At 46.7% G+C, this 24,798-nt stretch overlaps 1 protein-coding gene across 1 annotated transcript in view; it reads right to left on the minus strand.

The window, feature by feature from the left end:
* Positions 1-24,483, minus strand: part of ITGAV (integrin subunit alpha V) — a 91,882-nt gene extending 67,399 nt beyond the window's left edge. The window contains exons 1-2 of the mRNA XM_029071634.2: positions 24,229-24,483; positions 10,908-11,035 (exon numbers count right to left, since the gene is read on the minus strand). Of these exons, the coding sequence (XP_028927467.1) occupies positions 10,908-11,035; positions 24,229-24,374 (274 nt within the window). The 5' untranslated portion in view covers positions 24,375-24,483. The remainder of the gene's footprint in view (positions 1-10,907; positions 11,036-24,228) is intronic.
* Between the last annotated feature and the right edge of the window lie 315 nt (positions 24,484-24,798).

Genomic DNA, 24,798 nt, shown 5'->3' on the forward strand with positions numbered 1-24,798 from the left:
CAGGCTCATAGTATTTCCATAAGCCAAGCTGCTTCCCCAGACCTAAGTATCAGACATATTTTGGTTTAATTATCCAGAGGCTTTGGGTGGACGGGGATGGCTCAATCAGTGGTATTTACTGAGCGCTTACTAATGTGCAGAGCACTGTACTAAGCACTTGGGAGAATAAAATATTAGAATTAGCGGACACATTCCCTGCCCACAACGAGCTTACAGTTGATGGTTTCCGTACTTACTAATGTATACAATGGGTTCCCGATAGGCCCGCCCGCTGCATTTAGCAATTCACTTTAATGAGAAACTTTTCTTTCCTCATGCTAGCTTTCCATTCTGCTTAGGACAGCTGTAGGAGTTTATTCGGACATGGCTATTCATCATAAATACAGTATGAGTTATGAAGGAAACAGCTGGTTTTTTTTGGAAAGGTTAATCCAAACCACTGTCCCCTGGGGTCATAAGGATGATTACATGCTGAAGTAATCTTCACAGTTCAAGAGGGAACTGGCCTTTATGAGATAAGGGATTGAGCCTGTCACAAAGACAAGCGCATTTGCTTAGAGCTCCAAAACGACCCTTTCTTTTTGTGGTCCAACTTAAAAGTGTGTTGTTACACTGGGCTTGGTAGTTAGGCCGTTAGCTCCGGAGCGGGAGGGGGAAGAAAAAAGAAAGCACACTCGATAAACAAGCACATGTTTCAGCTTCTTGAATGCCAGCCGTTTCAATAGCATAAACTTGGATACCTTTCGTTTTGAATTTTAATAAGGATTTCAGTGAAAGAAGCTGTAAACCAAGGTGGGTGCATGTGATTTTTCCCTTAATATTCACACAGTGTGAGGAACTCTTTCCTTTCTCCTACTGAAGAGAAAGGCCCTTTGTGTACCAGTTTAGACTCTGATTAGCCTGACTTGGGGCATTCAGGAGAGAGGCTGCCTTGACTGGGCGGAAGCGCGGGGAACATAACAAACAAAGGCATTTTGAGGGTGACAGGTGCTAAAAAATGGCAAAACCCATTAGCTCTACCAGGCCTGGTAAAGGACGGTCTTGACATGAGAACGGAATGGAATCTGTCGGCTGCTCGGTAATCTCGGAAACAAGAGAAGCATTGCGGCCGAGTGGGTAGAACACGGGCCTGAGAGTCAGAAGGACCTGGGTTCTAATCCCAGCTCCGCTACTTGCTTGCTGTGTGACCTTGCTTACTGTGAGCCCCACGTGGGACAACCTGATTCCCCTGTGTCTACCCCAGCACTTAGAACAGTGCTTTGCACATAGTAAGCGCTTAACAGATACCAACATTATTACCTTGGGCAAGTCACTTTGCTTCTCCGTGCCTCAGTAATTTCATCTAGACTGTGAGCCCGTTGTTGGGTAGGGACTGTCTCTATCTGTTGCCGAACTGTACTTTCCAAATGCTTAGTTACAGTGCTCTGCACACAGTAAGTGCTCAGTAAATACAATTGGATGAATGAATGAATAAATGGCTATACAAATCACTGAAAAACTTCACTTTCATTAGCTGGGTTTTTGAAAGATTTGCTTATTTGCTTATTCCCTCATCTCTTCTTCCTCCCGAGGAAGAAACAGAGAAATGATCTTCCTCACTATCCGAGATAGGTTACGGGCCTCACAACCGAGGTTCATGGCAAGAATCCCAGCTTTTGGTAAGCGGTAAGTTTTGCAGGCCAGAAGAACGCTCAAATGCCTTACAACTGGGCCCCGGCTAACTCGGTTATCTACTTTCTACTGGTCTTCAGTTTCGACTGTAAGCTCGCTGTGGGCAGGGGACAGGCCTAGCAACTCTGTTATGTTGTACTCTCCCAAGCGCTTAGTACAGTGCTCTGCATGAAGTACGATTGAGTGATTTAGCTGCGTCATACTTTGGATTGCCTGGCTCTTTCCAAGATTATAAAGAGCTTCATTAAAACCATCTGTCCATGAGGTCAATCTCATCAATCACTCTCTAAATTCAGGGACTTCTGAGATTTAGCATTGCAGGTTCTGAGCCTCAGTGAATTGACTCTGGGCCCTGGGCAAGTTTTCCCTCCATGCTTCCACCCCCAGGGGTCTTTGAGGGTGAGGCTCCTGTGAGCAGGGATGAGGAAAACTAATAACAATAATAATAATGATGATATTTAAGTGCTTACTATGTGCAGGCACTGTATTAAGCAACGGGGTTGGATATAAGCAAATCGGGATGGACACGGTCCCTGTCCCACATGGAGCTCACAGAAGCTGAGTGGCCTAGGGGCTAGAGCCCGGGCCTGGGAGTCAGAAGGACCCGGGTTCTAATCCTTGCTCTGCCACTTGTCTGATGGTTGACCTCAGGCAAGTCACTTCCCTTCTCTGTGCCTCAGCTACTTCATCTGTAAAATGGGGATAAAGATGGTGGGCTCCATGTGGAACAGGGTCTGTGCCCAATCTGATTACCCTATATCTACCCCAGTGCTTAGAACAGTGCCTGGCCCATAGTAAGTGCTTAACAAATAGCATAAATGAAAAAGAAGCTGGCTACTGAAAATGGAGGCTGATTCACTTCCTCTCCCTACTGCTTGGAGAGCCCTATTTCTAGCACCAGATTTTAAGCGCCTTGTGGACAGAGCTGACTGTGGCTCCAGTAAGCTCTAGTTAATGGATCAATCAGTTGTATTTACTGAGCGCTTACTGTGGACAGAGCCCTGTGCTAAGCACTGAGAGAACCCAATGTAACAATATAACTAAGGTTGGTGGTCACATTCCCTGCCCACAGCAAGTTTACAGTTTAGATGGGGAGACAGATATTAATTGCAATAAATAAATTACAGATATGGACTTCAGGTCTGTGGGGCTGAGGGAAGGGTCAATAAAGGGAGGAAATCAAGGTGATGCAGAAGGGAGGGGGAGAAGAGGAAATGAGGATTTAGTCAGGGAAGGCTTCTTGGAGGAGATGTGTCTCCAATAAGGTTTTAAAGGTAGGGAAAGATATGAAGAGGGAGGGAGTTCCAGGTCAGAGGCAGGATGTGAGAGGTCAGTGATGACATAGAGGTGATCAAGTTATGGTGAGTAGATTGGCTTTAGAAGAGCAAAACGTGCGTTCTGGGTTGGAGAAGGAGAGCAGCGAGGTGAGGTAGGAGGAGGCAAGGTGATGGAGGGCTTCAAAGCCAATGGCAAGGGGTTTCTGTTTGATGTGGTGGTCAGTGGGCAATTACTGGAGGTTCTCAAGGGTTGGAACAACAAGGCCTGAATGTTTTTGTAGAAAAATGCTCCAGGCAGCAGAGTGAAGTTCAGACCAGAGTGGGGAGAGACAGGAGGCTGGGAGGTCACCAAGGAGGCTGATACAATAATCAAGGCAAGAGAGGATAAGTGTTTGAATTATCCCGGTAGGAGTTGGGTGGAGAGGAAGGGACAGAATCTAGTGATGTTGTGAAGATTGAACCGACAGGATTTAGTGATAGATTGCATATGTGGGTTGAATGAGCTTCTTCTCTATCTTTCCCGCTCAGTCACTCCCCAGAACACCCCCTACCCCCGACCCAGTGCCCCCCAAATTCCTTCCCTGCCTCAGTCTGTGTCTCTCCAAGCCCCCTTTTCTCTTTCCCCTAAGCAGTGTGGAGATTCTGCTCAGGTTGTCTCCGATGAATCCCCTGCCCTCGAAGGTGCAAGAAGCACAGACAAATCCCTTCACTCATTCCAACCAAAACAGGGCTACCGAGCTTTTAATGAGTGTCCGTTTAAGGTGTAATCTAGATCTGTTCAGCCTTCGTGACCACCTGAATGAATCAACTCCGGTTCCCCCCCGCCCCTTCCTCTCCCATTCTACGTGCCCTGATAAAACCTGCACTTCATGCAGTGGGTTTCAGGTTCCAGGAAGAACACCCGTGGAATTCCCGGGTAGCATTCAATCCAAATCATCCAATGAGATCTTGGCTTCTAGCATTCATTCAATCATATTTATTGAGTGCTTACTGTGTGCAGAGCACTGTACTAAGCGCTTGGAATGTACATTTTGGCAACAGATAGAGACCATCCCTGCCCAACAATGGGCAGAACTGAGTGTACTGATTGTGTAATTGCTTCTGAAATTGCACCACCCATTTCTAATGCAACAAGGTAACTAGGAAGGTACTGTTGAGATCAAAGTTTCTATGCCAGGATACCTTTTTTGGTTGCTTTTTTGTTTGGTTTTTTTATAGTACTTGTTAAGCACTTTTGTTCCGGGCACTATACTGAGCACTAAGGTAGATACAAGATAATCGGGTAGGACCCAATCCCTGTCCCCCAAGGAATTCACAGTCTAGGTAGGAGGGAGGAGGATTGAATCCCTATTTTACAGATGAGGAAGCTGAGGCATAGGGAAGGTAAGTGACTTTCCTAAAGTCACACGACGAGCGAGTGGTGAAGCCAGGATTAGATCCCAGGGCCTCAGACTCCCAGGCCCCTGCTCTTTCCACTATGTCATGCTGCTTCCCTTACGCTGCTGGGGTGAAAAAGGATATTTCCCTCTAGATATTAAAAAAATAGAGTATTAACAAAGCATCTATCATTTTCAATAAAGTTTCCAAAGTTTCAGCTTTCTGAAACTGTCTGGTATGTTCAAAGTTGTTTATGAATATATTTTCCAACTTGGAATAACTCCATTTTATCTGTTTTATCAGATTTCATCTTGATAAAGTGGCCAACGGTGGAACCTACCTATTGCATTTACTGAGTGCTTACTGTTTGTAGAACACTGTGTGATGCACTTGGGAGAGTACAACACAACAAAATAACAAACCACATTTCTTACCCAGGCAACAAGGACTTAGAGATGTCAGCTGTTCAACCTTGACTGACATTTCTTCCCCACGCACCATTACACTCCTCTGGAATGTTTGGAACACAGGATTCCCACAGATGTGCTTTAAAATTTGAGAGCAAGTAAATTTCTCACACCAAGATTAAAATGTCTTCTTCTCAGACGCATAAAGAATGTCCCCTGGGAGCAAAAGGGAGCTTATTTTATGAGGGATTTTTTTGAAAAAGAGAGAGGCCAACGATTTCCATAAAATAGGGTGAAATTTAAGAGCAGCAGCAAGGCATTGCAAGGGAAAGACTGAAATCTTCTGTTTGGAAGTCACGTGTGTATTGGAAGTCATTTGGTTCCCATTCATTACTACACACCGCATGCATGTGTACAATCCAAATGATTCTATCGGACACTGAAATCATCTAGGTCACCAGAGAATTTAAGTTTGCACAGGAATGGCAGGCCCCTCCCCAATCCTCCTGGTTACAGAAAACAAGCAACACGGAGAAGTCCCTCTAAGCAATCTTTTGCATAGGTTCCTTGCTTTCGAAAACAAGGTCATTCAATATTTTGATATGTCCTTAATGGATTTTAAATCTCTGTGCATGTGAAGAAACACGCTTTTATGGGATAATTTGCTGCCGCCCTTTTTAAAAATGAACACTTCTGAGTTGATAGGCATCTCTGAAAAACGATTTCAGATCCTCAAGCATATTAGCCATTAAATCTGAAGGTACAAAAAGCCATAGATGTTACTGGATTTACTCATTAGGATGTAAAAACTAAGAAATGTGCTACTGATCCACCCAGGCCAGGGCCTTATCTCTCAAAGGGGCTCCAGGACACTTGGAGAATCCAAATGACGACTGGATCCTCCGTATTCCCACATTCACCGTTAGGCACAACCGTTATCCCTCGAGTAACCCATTATAGAACACTTGTCCATGAATTGATCCTCAACTTCCCTGGATAACTATATGCCTCAAAGTGAACTTTCTTCCATTACCCACCTCCACTAAAACCCACAAGACCACAGTGCTAAATAAGCTCACTTCATTTACCATGGTAAAGGAAGCAACGTGACCTAGTGGCTAGACCCCGGGCCTGGGAGTCAGAATGACCTGACTTCTAATCCTGGCTCCATCACTTGTCTGCCGTGTGACCTTGGGCAAGTCACCTCACTTCTCTATGACTCAGTTACCTCATGGGGATTAAGACTGTGAGCCCCATGTGGGACAGGGACTGAGTCCCACCTGATCAGCTTCTTTCTATCCTAACTTGGTAAGCACATAGGAAGTGCTTACAAACACCATAAAATAATAATACTAATAAAAAAGGAATAGAATTTCCCAATTCTCCCATTTGGTTTCACAAAGCTATTTTAAGCTCAACTCCAGTAGTTGGTTAAATACAGGAAGAATGTGCAGTAAACTGATAGAGTCCATACAAATCCAAGACAACATATCTGTTAGCTCAATCAATAAATGATATTTATTGAGTGCTCAATGTGTGTAGAGCACTGTCCTAAGTGCTCAGGAGAGTAGAGTTGATAGACACACTCCCTGTCCACAAGGAACCTTTTTTTAAAAATGGTATTTATTGAGCACTGACTATGTGCCAAGCACTCAACTAAGCACTTGGGAGAGTACAGTGCAACAGAATAGGCAGACACATTCCCGGCCCACAGTGAGTTTACAGTCTAGAGGAAACTACAGTCTCAAGAATCTAACTAGACATCCCTGCAATATAGCACGAGGAACATGTTTTCATTATTTGTTTTATTCTTTTATTGTCATTAAGTAAAATACCTAAGTCACAAAGTCAGTATAAAGGTTCCAAAATTTATTATGGATTCACAAAGACTCTCCTAAGACCTTAGGAAAACTGAATTTTAGGCTGCTCTTTCCTTCCCATTAGCCTAAGTATTGTTCAGCGGGAGCAGAAATAAAATCAGGTTTAAAACATAAATATTATTCTGATACAGAACTTGCACAAAAACATCCTTTTCAAATATGTGTTCATATAAAAATGCACTTGTAAGATGGAATGAGAAGCAGCATGGTCTAATTAAAAGAGCAGAACATTGGCCTAGGAGCCAGAGGACCTGGGTTCTACTCCCGTCTCCACCAGTGTGACCCTGAGCAAATTATTTAACTTTTCTGTGCCTCAGCCTCCTCATCTGTAAAATGGGAATTCAGTACCCTATTTTTTATGGTATTTGTTAAGCACTTACACAGCAGATGAGAGGCAGAACTAGGATTAGAATGCTGGTCCTTCTGTTAAGTGCTTACTAAGTGCCAGGCACTGTACTAAGCACTGAGGTAGATACATGTGAATCATGTTGGACACAGTTCCTATCCCACATAAGGGACATTTATTATTAACAATAATAAAAAATGGGGCAGAGATTGCACACAACCTGATTCAGTTGTATCTACCTCAGTGCTTAGAACACCATTTGACACAAAGTGCTTAACAAATCCCTAAAAAAAAGGAGCAACCATCAATGAAGAACAAACAGAAGTTCATATTTTCTGAACCTATAGTACTTCTTCCACACAATTAGCAACTAAGTCCAATTCAGGTTCTACTAACCCACTAGAGATTTGTTGATGCCTATAAAATATAACATTATCCATTAAATATTTACTGTGTGCGACACAAGGTAAGAAGATTAGACCTGATCCCTGTTCCACAAAGCACTCATGATCCAAATGGGAATAAAAGGACACAGAACAACAGGGGTGAAGAAAACATAATATAAGTTCCAAAATGAACACTTCAAGATAACAATGTCAAACAAAGCTAGAAAGAGGGAGAGATCTCATACTCAGCACACACAGACACAATCTTTACTAACTACATCTTTCATTACGTGCGTTCACTCCTACAATAGAAAAAAACAAAACACTTTACTAAGCACTTGGGGTAGTTTACACAAAAAAAATCAAATAAAGCCTGTCCAATGAGAGTCTCACAATTTAAATGCAGGCAAGGTAGCCACGTAGAAGACGGAGAATGTAATCCGAATAACAGCAAAGATAATTGAAAATCCAACTACCAAAAAACTATAAACAGCATCTTCTTCCACCAGCGCTATGCTCAGACTCACATAAACCCATTTCAGATCATGTCCACCAAGTGGCAATGGAAATAGGAAATGGGGAATCACTAGGGATATTAAAAAATATAGAAAAATCCCTGTGAGTGACTGGGACGAGACCCAGCAGGGGGGAGAGAAGGGTGGGGAGAGGAAAGAAGAGACAGAGCCACAGAGAAAGAAAGAGTAAAAGAGAAAGAAAAAGAGAGACAGAGAGAGCCAAACATAGAGAGAGGGACACAGAGACAGAGAGAGACAGACAGAGAGAGGAATGGGTATCTCACCCAAGCAGGGCCTTTCAATCTCCCCAGATTCCCCAACCCCACAGCTTTCATTTCACACCCTGAAAATGCTCTGTACTCAGAGTCAAAATTTGCCTGTGAAGTTCTGGTCAAAAAGTAGTCAGATCAAAACCTTTTAAAATGCAGCTAATTCCTCTTGCCAACTGGTACCTGAGGAACACAGAGGCACTGAAGCGCTGCCGTTCAAAAAATAAGCAGAGCCTGGGAAAACGGACCGAAATCTGTTTCCGGAAGCACATTGGCTAGAATTACGTGTACATAAAATCCGAAAGGAACTATTTTGTCTTTTGTAGCATTCTAATCCACAGAGCTATTTAAACACATCTGATCTTATCGAATCTAGCAGATTTAAAATGGGATTTATTTTCAATGTTCCTATTCTGCTGGCAGACAGACAGGCTGTGACATCGCAACAGTGAGTCACAGGTATTTCCCAACATGCTGTTCAGGCAGACTCCCCTTCACTTGGGTTTTTCCAAGTTGTTTATCCTCAAGCAAGATGGCAAATACAGAAATTGAAACATTAAACAGTCAAGTAGTGTGGGAAGCAGCATGGCCTGGGGGAGACAGCCCGGGCCTCAGAGTCAGAAGGATCTGGGTTCAATTCTCAGCTCTGCCCTATGTCTGCTGTGTGATCTTGGGCAAGTCACTTCACTTTTCTGTGCCTCAGTTCCCTCGTTTGAAAAACGGGGATTAAGAGTGTGAGCCCCAGTGTGGACAGGGACTGTGTCCAACCTGATTAACTTATATCTACCCCACCAATTAGTGCTTGGCACAGGGTGAGCACATAAGAACCATAATTATTATTATTATTATTGTTATTAAGGGAGGTGGGGGGGGAATGGCCCATGTCTTCTACCAGAAACCTGAATCGAGCTTAATGTGAAAAATCTAAGTTTGATTTCAGTCAATGCAGCAACATTAATATCAAAGTTATCCAATTCAATACACCATGAAATGGATTGCTTTAGTCTTCAAACATTACACGTGATGTCAAATCCTATGACAGGAATTAAAACTGGTTTCATTAGGGGAAATTTTCAATTAAAACTAGTGGAAAGAGTACGGCTTGGGAGTCAGTGCTACAGGGTTCTTCCTAATCCTGGTTCTTCCACAGGCTGGCTGGGTGACCCTGGGCAAGTCACTTGACTTCTCTGGGCCATAGTTTCCTCATCTGTAAAAGGGGGATTCAACACCTGTTCCCCTTCCCCCTTAGACTGTGAATGCCACGAAGAACAGAGCTTATGTCCAACCTGATTATGTTGTATCTACGCCCGCATTTAGTAGAGCGCTGGGCACATAGTAAACACTTGAATTCCATTTTAAACTTTCATCATCTTTATTTTCTTCTTTATTCTTAACGTCTGCCCCAAAGGAAGTGAATTTTCTTCCCCTTCCTCCTCCCACCCAACCCATTTAAATCACACGTAGTCAAGAAGGAACTGAACTTTGGCCCACTAGATATAATTCGGATGTCATGTGTACAACCAAACACCAATTTCCCAGAAAATCTTGAATCATGGATCAGGAAACCCCTTTTTCAAACTAGAAAAACAATCTCCTTAATCACAAAAACCTACTTGAACACACACAAAAAATGTCTAAGCTGGCTTTTGGAACACAAAGCAGTTCTTTGACTGACTCACTCACTCAGGGGTGGGCTTGTTCCTCAATGGTAGTCACTGTCTGCATGATTTGGCAGACACAGAGACAGGAATAATGACCTGTTCTGCAGAGGCGCTGCCTTCTGTAGTGAGAAAGAACCTCTGGAAAGCCTTTGATAAGTCAGGATTTTCAAAGCCTGGAGAACCTAGGAAATGACTACACCAGGACTTTTAGTTTCAACTTGCTACAGTTAGGAAAGAAAAAAAAATGGTTTGGCATTTTTGAATCGCATCAAAACAAAGAAAATCCAAAAAGAGTAGCAATACTACTTTATTCTTTTCTGGCACTTTAGCCTTGAAGGTCTGAAGTTCATCGTTAGCTTTCACAAACATTCAACTGGATTATTTTAAATAAAGCAAACCACGGTTTTCTTGGTTTTCGTAACTCCCAAACTATTCAACCTGTCTTTTTCCACCGGGAATCATCCTCATCATAATCAATTCATTCAAAATGCACTTTCTCAGCCACCGTGATGATGACACTGACCTCTTCATTCTGGTGTTTGTTAAGTGCTTCTTATAAGTCGAACACTGCTCTAAGTGCCGGTAGACGCTAGTTGATCAGCGTCCCAGTCCCTGGCCCACATGAAGTTCACAGTCTAAGGAGAAGGGAGCACGGGGATTGAATCCCCTTTTTTCAGATGAAGAAACTAAACTAAAGTACAGAGAAGTTAAGTGACTTGCCACACAGTAGGTAATTGGCAGAGTCAGGATTAGAACCCAGGTCCTCCGACTCACTGGCCTGTACTCTTTCCATTAGGCCATATTGCTTTCCAGGAGAAGCAGGCCTAGCACTGCATACTGGAAGCTTAAATCGGCAGAAAAGCAGACACAGGCAGACTGGAACGTGAGCTGGTGAACCTCTATGCTACATTGTTCTCTCCCAAGCGTTTAAAACAGTGCTCTGCATAGTCGGCGCTCAATAAACACGAACGAACTAATTGAATGAAACACGCTCTCTAAGCTCGCCGTGGGCAGGAAATGAGTCTATTGTCCTATCCTACTCTCCGAAGTGTTTAGTACAGTGCTGTGCACACAGTTGGCGCTCAATAAATACAATCGACTGAATGAATGACTCTTACCTGTAGAGTCAAACGTGACGGGCTGACAAGTGTGGCCAGAAGGCCAGTGGCATTTGAGCACCTGGCCACCTTCGACAATGCCGGGCTGGGACGTGTTTGCTTTTGGAGCTCCCACCAGGAGAGACATCCTGTGGAAAGAAAAGGAGTTCAGAAGGACAAATCAGATATATACAACAATACTGGGATTTGTTATGTGCGTACTATGCGCCAAGCACTGGGGCTGATACACGGTAATCGGGTTGTTCCACGTGGGGCTCACAGACTTAATCCCCATTTTACAGATGAGGTCACTGAGGCACAGAGAAGTGAAGTGACTGGCCCCAAATCACACAGTTGCTAAGTGGCAGAGCCGGGATTAGAAACGACAAACCCTGGCTCCCAAGCCCGTGCTATTTCCACTGTGCCCCGCTGCTTCTCAGAGATATACAGTCACCTCTAGACTGTCAGGTCATTGTGGACAGTGTGGAAACACAATGGTCAAGGCCCTGCATTTACCCTCCTTTTTCTCTGACCTTCCCCTCTGCCCTAGGCTTCCTTGACCACTCTGGGCGTGCCTGATGACTTGATATTGGAGAAGCAGCATGGCCTAGTGGCTAGAGCACGGGCCTGGAAGTCAGAAGGATTCGCATTCTAATCCCGGCTTCGCCGCCTGTCTGCTGTGTAACCTTGGGCAAGTAACTTCACTCTAGGCCTCAGTGACCTCATCTGTAAAATGAGGGTTGAGACCATGAGCTCCACGTGGGACAGGGACTCTAGCCAACCTGATTTGCTTGTATCCACCCCAGCGCTTAGAACAGTACCTGGGATGTAGTAAGCACTTAACAAATACCACTTTTATTTTTTTTTTAATCTCTCAACTACAGTTTTACAACTGTTTGAACGGAAGCCACAGAGAAGGGACATCTGTAGATATTTTGATGCTCCTGAATGGGAGTAGGAAAGATACTTCATAAAAAATGGTAATCAATCCATTGATTTTCTGAGCACTTATTGTGTGCAGAGCACTGTACCAAGCATTTAGGAGAGTAAGACAAGAGTCGGTAGGGATGTACTCTGCCTACAAGGAGCTTAGAGGGGGAGATAAGTATTAAGATAAATTATATATATGTACAAAAAAGCTGTGGGGCTGAGGCAGGGTGAATATCAAGCGCTTGAAGGGATAGCAAATGCTTGAAGGGATATCAGAATGCTCTAGACTGTAAGATCCCCTCTAGATGGTAAGCTCCTTATGGGCAGAGAACACGTCTATCAACTTTGTTGTATTATACTTTTCCAACCATGTAGTGCAGTGCTCTGCAAAGAGTAAGTGCTCAGTAAATACCACTGACTGATGGTACGAACGGGAATGTGGAGAGAAAATCTGCTACACTAAAAGAGATTCAGCGAGAAATAAAGAACAGAGAAGGAGGTGGAGAAAATAGAAAAGAGGGAGTCAGAGATGAGGAAAAGTGGGGCTTAGTCAGGGAAGGCCTCTTGGAGGAGATGGGCCTTCAGTAAGGCTTTGAATGTGGGGGGGAGAGTCTTTGCCTGGTGGATTTGAGGAGGGCCTAAAAGCCCAGAGGAGCTTAGGGTTTTTTTTACTGATGCTTTCTAATCGAAGCTAGTGGAGGGCTCTAGAGGAGCAGCCAGGATCCGGTGGAGGGACAAGAGGGAAAAGCGAATGAAGCCAGGGAGGCCTGAGGGAAAGTATATTTACAGTGCAAAATATTTTTTCCTCAGTCTCGCTGAAAGATTCTAGTCTTTCCCATCCTGCCTGAAAGGCATCCACGGACTCTAACCTCTTGGACCAAATGGACGATGGGACAGTTCCTGTCCAGATCTGCCCAGGAAGAGAAAGCCTAATCAACTTCATGTCTGGAGAAGTTTCGCTGCTCTGAGCTGATAAAAAGCAAAACATTTATATGAAATGAATGATCTGCTCAGAAAAACCAAAAATATGCCGTCGTCGTTTTTAGAATCTGGCTGGAAACTTGATTCCATCTCTGAATAGAAATCAGATGTCTCTGGTATGGCGCTAGACACACTGTGGCAATCGCAACAGTGACCCTCTACAAACGCCCTCTGGATTATAACCATTCCACAGTACGACCAGAGAGCCATCAGGCACTGCTTCCTGACATGACCCAGGACACGTATTCACAGCAGGTAAGTCCACTCCTTTCCTGCCCCTGCCCTAGACTGTATGCTCACTGTGGGCAGGAAATGTGTCTATCAACTCTGTTCTATTATAGTGTACTCACCCCAGCGCTTAATAGTGCTCTGCACACAGTAAGTGCTCAATAAATACGACTGATTGACCGCTAAGCCATCCCCCACCAACCCCCCCCCTTCTTGCCTTCTAAAAAAAAATTGGGCCCCTTCTTCTTCCCTCCCAGACTGCCACTTTCAACTCGCTCCATCCCTTTGGCCTTCAAACACGCCCACCTGTCCCCAGTTCTACAAAAACCTTCTCCGAACCCCACAGCACCATCCGACTATCACCCCGTTTCCCACCTCTCATCTCCACCCAAGTTCCCAGCTATCACCCCGTTTCCCACCTCTCATCCCCACCTAAGCTCCCAATCCCACCTCTGGACTGTAGGCTCGCTGTGGGCAGGGAATGTGTCTGTTTACTGTTGTATTGTCCTCTCCCAAGCGCTTAGTATAGTGATCTGTACACAGTAAGGCTCAAGGTCTCCATCCCCATTTTACAGACGAGGAAACCGAGGTCCAGAGAAGTGAAGTGGTTTGCCCAAGACCACACAGCTGACGGGTGGTGGAGGCGGGATCAATACACCTCTCCCAAACTGCATCCCTCAGAGACTTCTGCTCTTCACTGCTCTCCTCCTCTTCCCTCCCACCTCCCCCTGGGAGTCTTCTTCTGCTACTCACCATCTTCCCAGGCCTCCCCCGAAAAACTGTGGCTCTCTCTCTCTAACTCACACCTCCCCCAAGGGACTCTTGCTCTCTGCCATTCACCTCCCCCTTCCCGCCTAAATCAATCTATGGTATCCATTGACTGCTTATTGTGTGCAAAGCGCTGCGCTAAGCACTTAGGAAAGTAATCATCATCATCATGGTATTTGTTCAGCAATTTCTATGTGCCAGGCACTGTACTAACAGCTGGGGCGGATACCGGCAGATTGAGTTGGACACGGTCCCTGTCCCACGAGGGGTTCTCAGTCTCAATCCCTGCTTTGCAGAAGAGGTCACTGAGGCCCAGAGAACTGAAGTGACTTGCCCATGGTCACACAGCAGACAAGTCCAGGCCATACTTCACTCTGCTACCCGGATCATTTTTCTGTAAAAGCGTCTTGGACTCGTCACCCCACTTCTCAAAAAACTCCAGTGGTTGCCCATCCACCGCCGCATCTAAAATAAACTTTTCACCCCTGGCTTCAAAGCAGTCCATCACCTAGTTCCCCCCCCGCCCCACCTCACCTGGCTTCTCTCCTTCTACGACCCAGCCTGCACACTTTGCTCCTCTAGTGCTAATCTTCTCACTGTGCCTCCTTCTCACCTGTCTCGCTGCCGACCTCTGGCCCACGTCCTACCTCTGGCTTGGAAGGTCGTCCCTCCTCGAATCCACCAGGCAATGACTCTCCCCACAACATTCAAAGCCTTACTGAAGGCCCATCTCCTCCAAGAGGCCTTCCCTGACTAAGCCCCACTTTTCCTCATCTCTGACTCCCTCCTCCCTCCCATCACCCTGACTTGCTCCCTTTGTTCTTCACCCCTCCCAGCCCCAAAGCACTTACGTACATAGCTGTCATTTTATTTATTTGTATTGATATCTGTCTCCCCTCTTCTAGACTGTGAGCTCATTGCGGGCAGGGAATGTCACCATTCACTGTTGTATCGTACTCTCCCAAGCTCTTAGTATAGTGTTCTACACACAGTAAGAGCTCAATGAATACAAATGAATGAATGAATGAAAGTAAGTGCTCAATAATACCACTGACTGCCCACTTTCGGAACAGGGGGAAGGGCACGAGTCTGGCTTTTCTGACTTGCACTGAGCGTCACCTCGAAGACCCTGAAATTCTGCCACGATGCTCTCCTGCTCGTATTTATCATTGTCCGTGGGTTGGGGGTGTGTATGTGCGTTTTACTGTTACTTTTTCCACTTTGTAGCTGCTGCCTGTCCCCCAATCAATCAATGGTATTTACTGAGCACTTCTTACGTACAGAGCACCGTACTAAGCCGTTGGGAGGATCTACTACAACAGAGTCGAGAGACACATTCCCTGCCCACAATGAGCTTACCATCTAGAGGGGGAGACCGACATTACAATAAATAATTACGGATATGTACATAATCCATCAGTGGTATTTATCGAGCGCTTTCCTTCTAGACTGTAAACTTGTTTCTCCCTCTCTGTCTCTCTTTCTCCCTCCCTTCCTCCTTTCTTCCCTCCTTCCTCACTCCCAAAGTGAGCTTAGCCTCTTTCTGGTCAGGTCAGGCATTGGATCAGACCAGAGCCCTGTAATTCCAAAACTCAGTTTGGACAGGTCCAGGTTGGGAAGAACACCAGAAAAGATAACCGATGGTGAAAGAAATCAGCCACAAGATTTGGTATCTGTTTACTACTTTCACTCTTCCTAATCGGGATGAGAACCATCTCTGTGCAGTTGTTTCTTGCAACGACCAGGTTTCTCTCACTCTGGCTGCGATTATCGGAAGCACTAGCTTACATATTTGTAACTGGTTGCTTTTAGGTCCCCTTCCAGCGTTTTCAAGGTGGTAGAGTTCAACTGAATAAGTAAATAAGCTTTGGAGAAGGATTTTATAGTGAATTCTGTTCAGTCGTCAAGGCTGTGAACTCCTTGTGGGCAGGGGATGTGACTTATCATATTGTACTCTTCCAACTGCTTAGTATAATACCTTGCACACAGTAAGTTCTCAACAGACCTGGGAGTCTCCTGGGTTTCAGGGGACCTGGGTTCTAACCCGGCTTCACCACTTGCCTATTGTGTGACCTTGGGGAGGTCACTTTACTTTTCCATGCCTCATTTCCCTCATCTGTAAAATAGGGATTCAGTAGCTGCTCTCCTTCCCCTTTAGACTGGGAGCCCCGTATAGAACAAGACCTGTGCCCTACCTGATATCTTGTATCTACCTCAGTGCTTAGTACAGAGCTTGACACATAGTAAGAGTTTAACCAATACCACAGTTATTTTCATTACTGTTAGTACCTCTGTGGAGTGTTTTTAGGCAAGGACAACTATTACTTTTTAAAATCTACTCTGTATAACTTCTCTTAATATTTCCCCCAAATTTAGCGTGCTTTTTCATGCATATGAAATTGCATTTCATATTTTTGCAATTTTTGGTGCAAAAATTACCCAGTCTCTCTCAGGATGAATCTAGATGCGGCCAGGGTTTTCAAACTATCAAGCTTGGCCCCGAGGGTTTTTCCTTCTCCATACTACTTGTCCGCAGGAAACGGGAGAGGATATTAAAGGACCTGACTGCAAAGACTAGATTGGCAGCCTAATGCGAGAGTTTTGCAGGGAAAATTCTCCTGTAGTTTCAGCAGATGTTTTCACACTCTGTCACCTGATATCGTGGAAATAGGTTTAGTCCCCGCTGTCACGTAGTCATAATCTAAATATGTCACGACACAACGAAGTCTAACTTCACATCAAAAGAAAATGAAAACCACAAGATGGTCTCTTGATATGACTTTTGACTCGTCATAATCCATCTTCCTCATAGTTTACCTCCAACCCACTGTGGCTAGTATTTGTCATTCTACACATTTTACCACCTGATTTTTATTACATGGACAAAGTTATATTTGCTCCTTTATGCAGATGATTTCCAAATCTACGTCTCCTGCCCTGATTTCTCTCCTTCTCTGCAATATCGCATTTCCTCTTGCCTTCAAGTCATCTCTATTTGGCTGTCCTCCCATCGCCTCAAGCCTAACACGTCCAAAACAGAACGCCTTATCTCCCCACCCAAACCCCGTCCTCCCCCTGACTTTCCCTCGCTTAGAAGACTCCACCATCCTTCCCGTCTCACAAGCCCGTGACCTTGGTGCTATCCTTGACTCCTCTCTTTCATTCAACCCACATATTCAATCCATCACAAAAACCTGTCGGTGTCACTTTCACAACATCCTTAAAATCCGTCCCTTCCTCCATATCAAACAAAAACTCCTCCGCAATGGCTTGAGAGCACTTAATCGCTTTGCCCCCTCCTATCTCCCCTCGCTATTGTCCAACTACAACCCGGCCCACACACTTCGCTCCTCTAATGCCAACCTTCTCATTGTGCCTTCATCTCGTCCATCTCGTCTATCTCGCCGCCAACCTCTTGCCCACGTCTTGCCGCTGCCCTGGAACGGCTTCCCTCCTCAAATCCGACAGACAATGACTCTCCTCTTCTTCAAAGCCTTCCTGAAGGCCCATCTCCTCCAAGAGGCCTTCCCTGACTAAGCCTCACTGTTCCTCATCTCCCACTCCCTTCCGCGTCACCCCGACTTGCTCCCTTTGTTCTCCCCCTCCCGGCCCCACAGCACTTATGTACATTTCTGTAATTTATTCATTTATATTAATATCTGCCTCCCCTCCTCTAGACTGTAAACTCATTGTGGGCAGGGAATGTGTCTATCGTTGAAGTGTACTCTACAAAGTGCTCCGCACACAGTAAGCACTCAATAAATACGATTGAATGAATGTATTGTAATCTCCCAAGCGCTCAGTACAGCGCTTTGCACACAGAAGGCACCAAATAAATACAATTGAATGAATGAGAGTGGTCACTGTATAATCTGTCTGCTCGCAAGAGTGATTAAAGCCAATATTTATACAGTTCTAAGTAGAGATAGAAATTTTAAAAGGACATTGCTTTCTATTCCATTGTCTATTATAATCTTCAGGCATATATTTTAAACACTAATCATGTGCTCTCTCTCTCTCTCTCCCTCAGGAACACACCTGGAGAGTTTCCAGGACTCTACCAGCCTCAACTACAGGAGGAAGAGTCAAGCAGAGGCCTACCCAGTCCATTCCTAGCTTGGCCAGTGGCTAGCGAGTGGAAGGCAATGTGCTACAAGTCCAAACTCACCCGGGTTGGGCAGCGGCAGCACGGAAGAGAGTCGAGGGAGGAGACTCAAATTTACCGCGTGGAAGGAGGCAGTGGTAAACCACTTCTGGATTTTTACCAAGAAAACCCTATGGATCTGCAGCTGGAGGAGGGGCGTTCTGGGAGAGACGTGTCCATGGCATCGCTATGGGTCGGAGGCGACTCGACGGCATAAGACGAGACAGTCGTGTGCTTCCTGCTATTCTCCTGGATTTAGACTGATCACCTCTCCCTTATTTTAAAGGAACTCTATTGTCATCCTCATCAATGGTATTTATTGAGGGCTTACTCGTAATACTCTATTAAGCGCTTGGGAGAGTACGATACAATAGAGGTGGTATAACCGTATGAAGAAAGATGCTGGAAATTTTAGGGAAGTGGTGATTTCTGGGTACTTATAACCACTTTGCCCTACATAATCCCACAGTTTGATGTAGATATATTCCAGAGAGAACTGAATCCATTTTGTCTGTTTTATTACACAGTGATACTCTTTTTTTCAGTCTTGGCAAATGTGATTATTACTCAAGTCTTCAGAATCTGACGGGGTAAGCGCAACTACTTAGCGCCTCATTAGAAACCGAATATTAGAACCATTCTGGGACTTGCCCAGGGCCACAGGGTATTTTACGTTCTACAAGAAACGTTCCAAACTATTTCCTCCTGATTCACTGAGACCATCTTTCAATTACTGCCCAGGAGGTTTAGGAACAGAAATTGCTACAGCAGGACATGGTATTTATCTCTTCAACAGAAGGTTTACGTGTTTGTCTTTTCATATTAATCCTAGCTGAAACTGAAATTGCCAAGAGTTTAAATCTACATTTACACTATCTTTCCTTATTTGTCAAGTATCTCTCAGTTGAAAACGGGAAAATCCACTTGAATATTCAATCGAAGATCAAATGTTAAGCATTTACATTGCTAAATCTGAATAACTGGTAAATGGAATGTATGTTCTACTCATAGTACTCTTTAAAAAGCTGAATCTCAATTGCATTTTTAAATTTAGAAACCACTTTAGAGACCAGACCCGCTATCAGTGACCGTCATTGGAGAAGCAGCGTGGCTCAGTGGAAAGAGCACGGGCTTTGGAGTCAGGGCTCATGAGTTCGAATCCCAGCTCTGCCACTTGTCGGCTGTGTGACTGTGGGCAAGTCACTTAACTTCTCCGTGCCTCAGTTCCCTCATCTGTAAAATGGGAATTAAGACTGTGAGCCCCACGTGGGACAACCTGATTCCCCTATGTCTACCCCAGCGCTTAGAACAGTGCTCGGCACATAGTAAGCGCTTAACAAATACCAACATTATTATTATTATTATTATCCAAGAGAATTTAAAGGGAGCAGTGTGGCCTAGCGGAAGGATCACGGGCCTGGGAGTCAAAAGGACCTATATCCTCATCCCAGCTCCGCCACTTGTCTGCTGTGTGACCTCGGGCAGGTCACTTCACTTCTCTGGGCCTCAGTTACCTCATCTGTCAAATGGGGATTTGACTGCGAGCCCCAAGTGGGATACGGACAGTGTCCAACCCGATTATCTTGCATCTACTTCAGAGTTTAGTACAAAACCTGGCATATAGTGTTGCCTCATAGTAAGCACTAACGAATACCTTATTTTTTTAAAAAAAAGATACAGCATGCCACTTAAAGGCTGATGAAAGTATTTAATAGGATATTAACTGTAAACTCATGGGCAGGGAACGTGTCTACCAAATCTGCTGTATTATATTCTCCCAAGCGGGACAGCACTCTGCCCCTCGAAAGCGCTCAATAAAAATCATTGACTGCAAAGAGTAAATGCAAGAACTAAGAAGGCTCAGTGGATGAAACGCCCAATTAAAATAGGGAGCATCTACTCTTCATCCCACTACCCACGTTTTTAAACTACGGCTTCTCGGCCACTAACCTATCCACTTACCTGCCTCAGGTATTTTGGGATTGAGGGGATGATACACGCAAAGTGCTCCTTTTCCTCCGGTGAAAGGTTCTAAATAAATACCATCTGCTTTTATCAGTTTGCTCTCAAAACAGTTTTTGGCAAGTACACACCCTGGAAATTCTTCGGGCTCCTTTGTTAAGTGGCTGCAAAATGGACACTAAATAAAAACTAAATAGTCCAGTAGCGTGAAGGCGCTGGTATGAAAAAAATGATTAAAGCAAGAATAATCAAAGTCTACTGAACCGAAAGAGAAAGCGGTAATCAAGCAATCCATCAATGATATTTATTGAGCAATTACTTTGTGCAGAGCGCTAAGTAACTAGGATGAGCAGCACGGAGAAGGAGCAAGGCCTAGTGGAAAGAGCCCGGGCCTGGCCGTCAGAGGACCTGAGTTCTAATCCAGACTCCGCCACTTGTTTGCTGTGTGACCTCGGGCAAGGCGCTTCACCTCTCTGCGCCTCAGTTCTCCTGTTCTCCCTCCCGCTTAGAGTGTGAGCCTCATTAGGGCCTGGGTCCAACCTAATTCACTTGTATCTACCCCAGTCCTTAGGACATGTTGGACGCAGAGTGGGCACCATAACGAATGCCATAAAAATTACAAATACGGCTACAATATGCCTAAGGGGTTTTGGATGGTTGTATAATTTTGTAACCAAAAATTCAGTGTCCCAAATGCAGAAAATTAGTAAAACCAGACTTCTTCTAAATAGTCTCGAGATGTCCACCGGGTACGGGAGCCACATCTTCTAGCTCTGCCTTTTGTTTTCACAAAGTTCCATTCCAAATTCCCTTTTTTTCCCCCGATGGCATTTAAGTGCTTACTGTGTGCGAAGCACCGTTCTATTCACTTATTACTCCTATGCTCCAAAGCGAATCTGCTGCCACTGACATTTTAGATAAGAGATTTAAAACATTTACCAAGGTAACCGAGAAGGAAAAAGCCCTGTGTTTTCAATGATTCCAGCACCTGCAAAGCCAGGCCTGTCTTTTCGTCTGAAGTTCTTTCCTACCAACAGAAACTACAGAAATCTTTCAAATGAGGTGGGAAAAGCAACCTTCTTACTGATGCGGAGAAATTGAAAGAGCAGGGCCCGAGACGGCACTTTAATACAGCACTTTACAAGAGGTCGGAAAGAACCCCATTTATATGTTCCTCATCCGACCGAGGGGCCACAAAGGATAAAGTGACTTCTGTATTGTTGTTGGTTTTTTTAAAGGTATCTGTTAAGCGCTTATCACGTGCCAGGCACCCTCCCAAGCGCTAGGACAGATGTAAGCTAACCAGGTTGGACACAGTCCACGTCCCACATGGCGCTCACAGTCTCAATTCCCATTTGACAGATGAGGGAACTGCGGCCCAGAGAAGTGAAGTGACTTGCTTAAAGTCACACAGCAGCCGAGCAGCGGAGTCGGCGTTAGAACCCAGGTCTTCTGACTCATAACTCGAGAAGCAGCGTGGCTCACCGGCAAGAGCCCGGGCTTGGGAGTCAGTGGTCATGGGTTCTAATCCCGGCTCCGCCGCTTGTCAGCTGTGTGACCCTGGGCAAGTCGCTTCACTTCCCTGTGCCTCAGTTACGTCATCTGTCAGATGGGGACGAAGACTGTGAGCCGTACGTGGGACAATCGAAATAAGGCAAATGAGTGCCGGGTCCCAAGCGCTTAGGGGAGTGCTCTGTGTGGAGTAAGCACTCACTCAATAATTACCACTGATTGACTGGCTGATGGATTGACTCTGGAGACCTGGGTTCGACGCCCAGCTCGGTCACCTGCCTTCTGTGTTACCCTGGCCAAGTCACTTCTCTAGGCCCCAGTTTTCTCATCTATAAACTGGGGATAAAAATCTCCGTTCTCCCTTGTTCTTGGACGAGGTGCGGGGCGGGACGGGGGCCGTAGCCCATCTATCTTGGATCTAGCCCGGCGACTCGCCCGGGGCTTGGCCCATAGTAGTAAGCGCTTCATGTCGTTGTTATTAGTAGTATTAGTTGTTAATGTACATATCTATAAGCCTTATTATTATTATGTCTTATTAGAGAAGGTTGGTAGCGGATAGAGAGTGGGCCTAGGAGTCAGAAGGTCGTGGGTTCGACTCCCGGCTCTGCCACTTGTCAGCCGTGTGACTGTGGGCAAGTCACTTCACTTCCTCTGGGCCTCAGTTACCTCACCTGTAAAATGGCGATTAAATGTGAGCCTCACGTGGGACAACCCCATTACCTGATGACCCTGTATCTACCCCAGCGCTCAGAACGGTGCTCCGCACATAGTAAGCGCTTAACAAATACCAACATTAATCCCGGTTCCTCCACTTGCCTGCTGGGTGACCTGGGGCAAGTCACTTCACTTCTCTGGGCTTCAGTTCCGTCACCTGTCAGATACCGTGAGCCCCACGCGGGACAACCTGATGCCCTTGTATCTACCCCATTGCTTAGAACAGTGCTCGGCACACAGTAAGCACTTAACACACACCATCCTCGCTATTATTATTCTCTGGACCTCGGTTCCCTCATCTGTCAAATGGGGATTAAGACCACCAGCCCCTCATGGGATAACGGATTTCCCTTGTATCTACCCCAGCTGTTAGAACAGTGCTTGGCACACAGAAAGTGCCTATCGAATACCATCATTATTATTATTATTAATAGTAGTAGTAAGTGCTGAAGAAATATTATCATCATCATCATCACTCTGTGGGCCTCCGTTCTCTCATCTGTCAAATGGGGATGAAGGCTGTGAGCCCCACCTGGCACAACCCGATGACCTGATATAATAATAATAATGTTGGTATTTGTTAAGCGCTTACTACGTGCCGAGCACTCTTCTAAGCGCTGGGGTAGGTACAAGGGTAATCAGGTTGTCCCACTTAGGGCTCACGGGCTTCATCCCCATTTGACAGATGAGGTAACTGAGGCACAGCGAAGTTAAGTGACTTGCCCTGGGTCACACAGCCGACAAGCGGCGGAGCCGGGATTAGAACCCATGACCTCTGCCTCCCAAGCCCGTGCTCTCTCCACTAAGCCACGCTCCCCCAGTGCTGAGAACCGTGCTTGGCACATAGTTAGCGCTTCAATACCGTCATTATTGTTAGTGGTAGTAATAAGTGCGTAACAATTACCAGCATTATTACGATTATTGTTTTTGTTAGTACTCTCCGGGCCCCAGTTCCCTCAGCATCTAGAGAAGCAGCGTGGCTTCGTGGCAAGGGCCCGGGCTTGGGAGTCAGAGGTCACGGGTTCGAATGCCGACGGTCAGCTGTGTGACGTTGGGCAAGTCACCTAACTTCTCTGTGCCTCAGTTCCCCCGTCTGGAAAACGGGGATGACGACTGTGAGCCCTCATGCGGAATGACCTGTGTGGCTCAGCGGAAAGAGCCCAGGCTCGGGAGGCAGAGGTCGTGGGTTTTCATCCCGGCTCCGCCGCTTCTCAGCTGTGTGACCTTGGGCAAGTCACTTCACTTCTCCGTGCCTCAGTTCCCTCATCTGTCAAATGGGGATGAAGACTGGGAGCTCTATGTGGGACAACCTGATGACCCTGTCTCTACCCCGGGGCTTAGAACAGTGCTCGGCACATAGTGAGAGCTTAAGAAGTACCAAGATTATTAGTATTATCTCCCCCAGCGCTCGGCACACAGTAAGCGCCTAAGAAGCGGAACAGAGGAGCAGCGTGGCTCGGTGGAGAGCGCCCCGGTTTGGGAGTCAGGGTTCATGGGTTCGAATCCCGGCTCTGCCACTCGTCAGCTGTGGGACCGTGGGCAAGTCACTTCGCTTCTCCGGGCCTCGGTTCCCTCGTCTGTAAAATGGGGATTAACTGGGAGCCTCACGTGGGACGACCTGATTCCCCTGGATCTCCCCCAGCGCTCGGGACGGTGCTCTGCACCTCGTGAGCGCCTAACACGTCCCGCTGTGATGATCCTCTGGGCCTCAGTGACCTCCTCTGTCAAATGGGGATGAAGACTGGGAGCCTCCGGTGGGACAACCGAGGACCCGGGATCTCCCCCAGCGCTCGGAACGGTGCTCTGCACCCCCCGACATGATCATTATTCTCCTCTGGGCCTCAGTCCCCTCCTCTGTCAAATGGGGATGAAGCCCGGGGGCCTGACGTGGGCCGACCTGATGATCCCGCGTCTCCCCCAGCGCCCTGCCCGGAGCCAGCGCCTAAGAGATAGCGACGTTATCGTTCTTATTGCGCTCCCGGGTCGGTGGGTGTCAGTCAGTCAGTCAGTCAGTCAGTCAGTCGCGGGGCCGGGAGGGGCCGTAGCGCTCAGCGCAGGGTCCCAACGGGGGGGGGGGGGGCGGGGGGGAGGACGGTGACTCACGAGGAGGAGTCCGGGGCGAAGAAGTCCACGGCGAAGCCGAAGTAGCTGCCCCGCGGCCCGGAGTACTCGGCCGGGCGGGACACGTCCAGGTTGAAGGCGGCGGCCAGGGGCAGCAGGACCAGCACCGGCACCCGCCCCGGGACCATGGCGTCGGCGGGAATCAATCGGGAATCAATCGGGAATCGACAATCGGGAAGGGGGAATCGGGAGCGGGAGCGGGTCCGGCCGCGATCCCCGCGGGAGGCCCGACGCCGCCCAGCGGACGGGAGCGGAGCGGAGCGGAGCGGAGCGGAGGGAGTCCCGGGATGACGTCACCCCCGCGCCCTGATTGGCCGGGGGCGCCACCCGGGGGGCGGGGCTGCGGATCCGATTGGTCGAGGGGCGGAGGGGGGCGGGGCCTGGGGCGGGCGGGGACGGAGGGCGCGGCCCCTCACCGTGATTGGGCGGGGGAGGCAGGGGGCGGGGCTGGAAGAAGCGTCCCCGCGCGCGATTGGACGGGGGAGGAAGGGGGCGGGGCCAGGGCCCCGGGGGCTCCTTTGTCATCGCCCTTCCAACTGTCTGGCGGGGGCC

Source organism: Ornithorhynchus anatinus, chromosome 9 (genome assembly GCF_004115215.2).
Source record: "Ornithorhynchus anatinus isolate Pmale09 chromosome 9, mOrnAna1.pri.v4, whole genome shotgun sequence".
In the NCBI taxonomy this organism is placed as follows: Eukaryota; Metazoa; Chordata; class Mammalia; order Monotremata; family Ornithorhynchidae; genus Ornithorhynchus; species Ornithorhynchus anatinus.